The following is a 7,795-nucleotide window of genomic DNA, read 5'->3' on the forward strand; positions in this document are numbered from 1 at the left end:
TAATATGCATTGCTAAGAACTTCATTTGGACAACTTTAAAGGGGATTTTCTCAATATTTGGATTTTTTTGTACCCTCAGATTCCAGGTTTTCAAATAGTTGTATCTCGACCAAATATTGTCCTTTCCTAACAAACCATACATCAATGGAAATTTTGATTTTATTTATTCAGCTTTCAGATGATGTGCAAATCTCAATTTAAAAAAAAATTGTCCCTTATGACTGATTTTGTGGTCCAGGGTCACATATGCTATTTCCTCTTAGTGTAAATAGCATATAATGAATAGCAAAAATCGCCCAGCTGTAGGCTCCAACCCCCCACGACCCTAACACTGTGTCTACACCAAATGCGACCGCTGTTGTGTCATGTCAAACTGCAACAGCTAGAAGATGTCTACACTGGATGCGACAAAGTAACTCACTGTTGTAAATTCATTTGTCCTTCATGTCAAAAGTAGCGCACTCACTTGCAGTTATAGAAATAGAATAGGGCATCAGTTTACTGTCAGGGATTTGTCGCTTCACACTGCGCCACATCCAGTGCAGACAGAATCACTGTTTAGTATGGTTCTGCTGATCATTCGCATTGTGTTGCACTACTCACGTTCAAAGTAAACACAGTGTAATGTGGATAAGCAGTTTGGAGAATGGACAAATTGGATAAATTGATTAAAAATGCCTTATAGAGCTCCGGAGGTTGACGTCACGCAATCTAAACTCCACCATTTTGGCAGGCCATCAGGAGAGCGCTAGAGCGACTGTAGCATTGGTATCGACAGTTGTACAACAATAATTTAAAACCAGACTATTTAGACCTTATAAACCTTACAATTTCAACATGGTGGACAGCTGCTGTGCGCCAGGATGCCCGAACAGTCAAGCGAAAGCTTTCCAACAGGGTTGCCAACCATCCCGTATATTGGGCTTAATTTATGTGTCCCGTACGTGACCTCCCTTGCATATATATACACGCGATTGTCCCATAAAGCAAAGGGGAAATCATTTTATCGTATTCCTAAGGATCCCGATAGACGACTAAAAGGGTTCACTGAAATAAAACATGCTAACCAACACAAAATTTGGGATTAAAGGGTAAGATTTCATGACATTTATGATGTCTACTGTACTCACAGTGATATAGCTATGCTGGCTACCTACAAGGACATCTAGGGTCGATTACGTTAGCTAACAACACAGTTGACTTACCCTTCCAGTGACGACATAGCAGGTTGAATATTCATCAAAAAATTAGATTGCGTCCGTTTGTACCCCTCCAGGCTTTTGTTGGCTTTTAAAGAGTCTCCGGAGTAACGCTAGGAGGGAAAGTTGATGAGGTAGTTGTAGATATCAGGATACTGCAGGTCAGGAAATCTATCCGTTCCTTTATTGATACAGGTTAAAAGCACCATGGGGGCATTATAGGGATCTGTTATGCTTAATCTATTAAGTTTTGCTATGTACAGGTCTATGTCTTTTGAATTAAAGTATGCAGTGAACTCTGTTGCCTTGAAACTCATGCTGGCGCCATTCATTTCATATTCGCTCCCGACTGTCCCTGCCTGCCAGCATAATGGTGGAATCAGAATGGGTCACGTGATGTCCGGAGCTCTATACTGGGAAGCACTAAGGGAAGAACTGCATTCTTAGACCAGCTTTTCTGAAAACTTTCTGTCCAAAAACAGACTAGTCAATTAGTGAGGTGAATTGGATGTCTAGAAACTAGTAACTGTTGAAATGTCAGCACTCTAAAATTTGGAATTCCAAATATGTAGTAGCTACTTGTTGGTCTATGTATAAATGCAGATGTAACGTCTGACTGTGCTTATTCAGTGTATTGCTCCATGAGCACTGCATTTTTAAGATGTGTCCCTGAGTTCTTTTTCATTCTGTTGCTCTCCATTTAACTTTTACGATTTGAGTAACTATTTAAATCAGAGCCTAGTCTATCTATTTTAAAAGTGACAATGGATAGAAGACAATGGAAACAATAGAGAGAAGAGAGGGAAATGATCTCAAACTGGGGACTTGAACTCGATTCATCGGAGGCACATCAGTGCTATACTTTATGTCAGAGCGCTGCCCACAAAGCTATGGCTTTAAATCTGAGCCTGTTCTGAGCTACATGAGCTCAAGCGGTCTCTGTTTAGAGCTGATTGTAGATAATTTCTGATAGGTGAGACATGTTCTAGAGCTCCTTAGAGGAGTGGTACAACTCCTCCAGTCACCCTAAAGGCTTTGAAGGCTTTTGAAGGGATAAAATAATGACTAAGATGTTATTGGAGTATGGAGAGATCATACATAAGTTAGAAAAAAATGCTTCTCTTTTTTTCTTAGTCTCCGGTCAATTCTCTGAGAGTATTTAAAATAAAATTTTTTTATCTGATTTCCCCCCAAGTACATTAGTTTTTGTTTGATTGTTGGATAAAAATACAGCAGTCCAGTGTGTGAAAAAGACTCTCAATTTCAAGAAAATGACAGCCCTGACATACAGCTCATTTCTTAGATTTCTTTTATTAAAGAACTTTTCAAAGTTTCTCAAGAGATGCATTACAATTAAACAGAGTAATAATGGACCGTTCACATCTCTTTTATTGGTAAATAAAAAAATATATGCATACATATTTATTTGACCTTATGGTTTCATGTTGACTTAAAATGAGTAGATAGTTAAGAGAAGAAAGAAAATAATTGGTGTGAAGATCTTGGGGTAATATGGCTGACAAATAATACAGGCAACACAGTATGCCAGAGCATGTGCGCTAATTGCTTCATAGTCCAGCATGCTATCTAAAGGGCATTTAAACTGATTGGTGGAGTTGGTGATTTGAGGCGACAGTGACTATTGGCAAAACTTCAAAGTTAGACAGAGACTTGCAACTGAATAGTGAGGTCAAGAGGTAAAGAGTGTACCAAAGGGAGTGTAGAACGGCTAATAGCAGCCAGCAGTACAATGACACTATGATCTACAGTGATATAAGTACGGTGGCCGTGAAGTGCAAAGCAAATCACAATTCTGAAAACAAAATAACAAATTACAAACGCAAATGCAAGTCTAAAAAACAAAATAACAATTCAGAAAGCACAACAACAATTCAGAAAACATTATAACAAGTCAGAAAACACAATGACAAATTCGAAAAGGGTCGATCGCGTCAAGAAGCCAACAACAAGCACTTATCCATCTGCGCCACTGGAGCTGACGGTTTACAGACACTTTTAACTAAATGTAAATAGACACTCCATATTTTTTGATTGACAGATGGCTCGTCCAGTCAGCGGTGAGTAATCCCAAACCAATGGCGCTGTCTCAAAATATACTAACCTCTTCCGGTTTGTCTGATTTGTTGTTGTGTTTTCTGACTACAAGTCAGAAAACACAATGACAAATTTGAAAACAAAATAACATTAATAACAAACCAATGATTAATCCCAAACCAATGGCGCTGTCTCAAACTATATCTATTGTTATTTTGTTTTCGAATTTGTCATTGTGTTTTCTGACTTGTTATAATGTTTTCTGAATTGTTGTAGTGCTTTCTGAATTGTTATTTTGTTTTTTAGACTTGCATTTGCGTTTGTAATTTGTTATTTTGTTTTCAGAATTGTGATTTGCTTTGCACTTCTCGGCCACCGTATATAAGTGCTGTCAGAGTAAATGCATCTTATGAAGCTATGTCCTGCTCTTGTTAACTTCTGGCTGGTTTGCTATTCCTTGTCATAGTGTCTAGTTCAGGGGTGCAGAGATGCAGGTCAGAGTTCACCTAACTTGAACTTTCGTACGCAGCTGAATGCAGAACTTTGTATTAGCTTGTTTTTTTCTGGTCTTCAACATTCACATACAAATGAATGGCAGTGAGTGGAGCAAAAAAGTCTAGTGTAACCACCTCCATACACTGAGCAACTTTAACAATAAAACATGACTCAACTGCTGAACTACAAGATTGATTTTGTATGTTGTTTGTTTTAGATGGAGACAGATAGTTCAGCTGAAGATACTTTAGAGGCTAATACTCCATCATCCACCGACCAATCTTTACTTGATCAGAAGGTAAGATCTTGTGTTATTGTCCTTTTTTATTGTCCTTACTTAAATATAAAACATTTTACAAAGAAGTTTACAAAATGTGTTTGAAGACACTTTCGATCCATACTTCAAATTACTTTTTTGAGCATAATAATGCATTGTCTAGGTCCCTCTAGTTTCAGCATATCATATTTTTTATCTGTAGGTAAAAAGTTAAGCCATGTTTATGAGGATTAGGGCATGACCCTCTTTGGCCTAAGTCACAGGACCGATTACACCAGCTAGATGTAAAAAAGTTGGGTGTAAGCCCTACAATGGGCTTAGCTACGTCCAGCCTTCCTATAAATATTTACATCTGTTGCACCAACTAAAACTATGACCAGGCACAACTACACCCAGTGTAGACAATGCACATCCATGCCGACACATTCTACTGCTGAGGTGCTATGCTCATGACATCATACCAAGTGAAGCCGTTGAACCATGATTTCATTAATATTATATTAATAGTTAATATTTCCTAACAAGTCAGCATTATATCTGAAGTCTCCCTGCACATTCTTACAATGTAAGTGTCCTATTAGTGATGCACCAAAATTATTATTTTAGCTACTGTAACACCAAAACTGAAAGTTTTCATTTAGCCGAAACAAAAATAAATTCTGTTTAATAATTTAAATAATCAAATGTATTTAATAATCAACACTCAAATAAAAACTTTTGTACAAACATTTAAATTGCACATAAGGCAGTTTTCATGTCAATGTTTTAAACTGTTATGTTTCCATTTTGTTAAAATATAAATGTTTGGTGTATGTAATAAAAACTTGCATGGTAGATTTATTCAAACATACATTACAAAATTGCTATAACTAGTAGTAAAGAGGAGGAGATGATCAGTTCACTTACCACTTGAACTGAGACAGCTACAGTGAACGCCACATTAAAGAGCATCAAAACCATATTTTTTTTTGTATTTCATTATAAAATTGACAGAATTTGAAAGCTGAGACTTTGTTTCATGTTAAAAGTAAAAAAGCACAAAGCTCATTGCAATTATTGAATGGCAGACTTAAAGGCATGACATATTATTTCCAAGCATTTATACTGTCCCTCCGAGCACAATGCTGCATGGTACCGTTTCTGCTCTTGACGATTGTTATATATTGCTAATCCTGCCTGTAAAGACCATAAATATTACAGTCCACGTCTGCAGTAATAATTCATTCACAGACATGAATCCTAAAAATGAACCATGTCCGAATAAATCATGTACACCTACCTTTGTCTAGGCATATGATTATTGTCAGTTGTAATGTGTAATGCAAATGTGATTTTATAAAACTGAATTGTTTAATGCACCAACAGCAGAGCCGAAATCACCTAAAAACAAAAAAACAAAAATGTGTGTATTGTCATAGTTTTGCTATTAAGAAATAAGCATGTTAGGCTAATAACTGATCACATATGACTAAGCTTATAAATGTAACATATTTCCATCTAAGCTTTGATACAAATCAACCCCTGGTCTGATTGGGCAAAAAAGATGCAGGTTTATCTTGTCTTCTGTTATTTTCTAGGTGGAGCTGCTCCTGAAAGAGGTTCAAGAACTGAGAGATGAGCTCAAAAGCAAAGAGAGGATGATCGCTGAACTTTCCCAGCAGCTGGTATGTATTATAGTCTAAATATTTACTTAAGAGCAACTGACTTCAAACATCAATCAAAAATCACAATGACACCAGCACTGTAGAAATCACTCAGAAAAATGCAGTTCTGAGAAAAGTGGGAAAATGCTATATTATTAGCATGTTATTTCCGATAGATTACTGAGATGTGCTATGGTAAGTAAAGAACTCGTCAATGAGATTGTGAATGAGGCAGTAACAATAAAATCATGTTACTACTAAATATAGATTAATCTGTCTTAAAACAGGCAGTGTTGAACTGATTATTAATTACAAAATCTAATTCTTGCATGCAGAAGTTGTATTTATTTATTTAAGCAGTTTCTTATCAAAGCAACAAGAGTGAATATTTTATGTTAGGAAATTAAATTGGCAGACATGCAATGAAAAATTGTTGCCAAATGAGATTTTGTACATGAACTCCGAAATCAGATCCTTTCTTAATATATATATAAATTAGCTTTAATTTTTCATATATTCATATATATATATGAATATATGAAAAATTAAAGCTAATTTTAGGCAAAGATAGATTTTAATTTAAGTAATTATATTTTGTGCATTGTGACATTTTCATTTAACACATTTTTATTCTATTTATTTATATTTTTGTAATTTGTAATCAGTGATGATTCTCATTAGATTCTACCTCATATTGTATACTCCGCAAATAATGTATCAATAATATATTAATAATATTTAAATAATACATAATTTTTGCTTAAATACCGTAATTGTTATAATTGTCATATTGTTACAATACAAAACAGCTTAACTGTTAAAACAGGATTCTTTTTTTAAATAGTGAAATTTATTAATTTGATTTTGGGGTATTGTGATGTGTGTTGTGACCTATTGAGAGTTCCCTGGAAAGACCAACCAAATGTGATGAGACCATTGTGTCATTTGTATGCTGTTAATTATACTGTTTTATGTGGCTGTACATGAGCATTTTATTTTTAATTTTCATAGTCTTCTCCAGTAGAGGATATGCAGTGCCGCTGCTTGCAGGGCTCAGAGTCTAACAAGGAGTCACCGGAGCACCAGGACAAGGATACTCAAACCTTGTGGAAGGCACATAATGTAAGTAGTATACATGCAGAGATAGAAAACATGAACAGGGCAGCTTTATCACTATAGTGTTGGGTATATTAGGTGATAGCTACATTTACCCCTCAAATCACTTCTACCATAGTGTGTAATTTGTAAACTAATACATTGTGTTGTTTGTATCATGTATCAGCTTCATATTTATGGATGTTCTGACATAGTAAATTTGCTCTTTAACTCACCTGATACACCATTGAACCTGTGATGCAGAGCACTTCGGTACAAGTCCTGTAAAAACAAGTCATGAAAGAGCTCAAAGACTTGTATAAGCAATCTAAAGTGGCATGGTTATTGGGAAGTCATGGCCTAATGGTTAGAGAGTCGACTCGTAACCCAAAGGTTGCGGGTTCGAGTCTCGTACCGGCAGGGATTGTAGGTGGGGGGAGGGAATGTACAGCGGTCTCTCCCACCTTCAATACCACGACTGAGGTGCCCTTGAGCAAGGCACCGAACCCCCAACTGCTCCCCGGGCGCCGCAGCATAAATGGCTGCCCACTGCTCCGGGTGTGTGTTCACGGTGTGTGTATGTTCACTGCTGTGTGTGTGCACTTTGGATGGGTACATTTTGTGGTCTGCGCCGACTCGCACATGTGATCCGCTCCGTGCTATTGTGTCTCTGGACCGGAGCAGAGTGTGTGTGCGAAACCAGACTTCTTTTTTTTCCTCAATGGAAAGCATATTTACACTGTTTGAATCGTTCCCTGTCCCCTATATAGTGCACTACGTGCTATTCACTGTACAGAAGATACTAATTCTGTGGACAAGTGACCGATTTCAGCCGCAGCTTTAGCGTCTATTTTATAGTGTAGGGGGCGGGCGCTTCGGATTCTAGAGAGCATTTGATTGGACAGAAAGTTTGATGAGAAGCTGAAGTACAATGTGACGTCAAAAAATCGTTGAGCCGTTTTGGCGGAAGTGACGAACTGCAAGCTTTGAATGCTTATATCTTCTAAATGCGAATTTTGTCACTGTGTTGG

The 7,795-nt window shown here is 36.9% G+C and overlaps 1 protein-coding gene across 1 annotated transcript in view; it reads left to right on the plus strand.

The window, feature by feature from the left end:
* Positions 1-7,795, plus strand: part of LOC107716476 (serine-rich coiled-coil domain-containing protein 2-like) — a 73,805-nt gene that overhangs the window by 44,377 nt on the left and 21,633 nt on the right. The window contains exons 7-9 of the mRNA XM_016522945.1: positions 3,967-4,047; positions 5,604-5,690; positions 6,681-6,791. Of these exons, the coding sequence (XP_016378431.1) occupies positions 3,967-4,047; positions 5,604-5,690; positions 6,681-6,791 (279 nt within the window). The remainder of the gene's footprint in view (positions 1-3,966; positions 4,048-5,603; positions 5,691-6,680; positions 6,792-7,795) is intronic.

Source organism: Sinocyclocheilus rhinocerous, unplaced genomic scaffold (genome assembly GCF_001515625.1).
Source record: "Sinocyclocheilus rhinocerous isolate Xijiao unplaced genomic scaffold, SAMN03320098_v1.1 scaffold419, whole genome shotgun sequence".
Classification (NCBI taxonomy): domain Eukaryota; kingdom Metazoa; phylum Chordata; class Actinopteri; order Cypriniformes; family Cyprinidae; genus Sinocyclocheilus; species Sinocyclocheilus rhinocerous.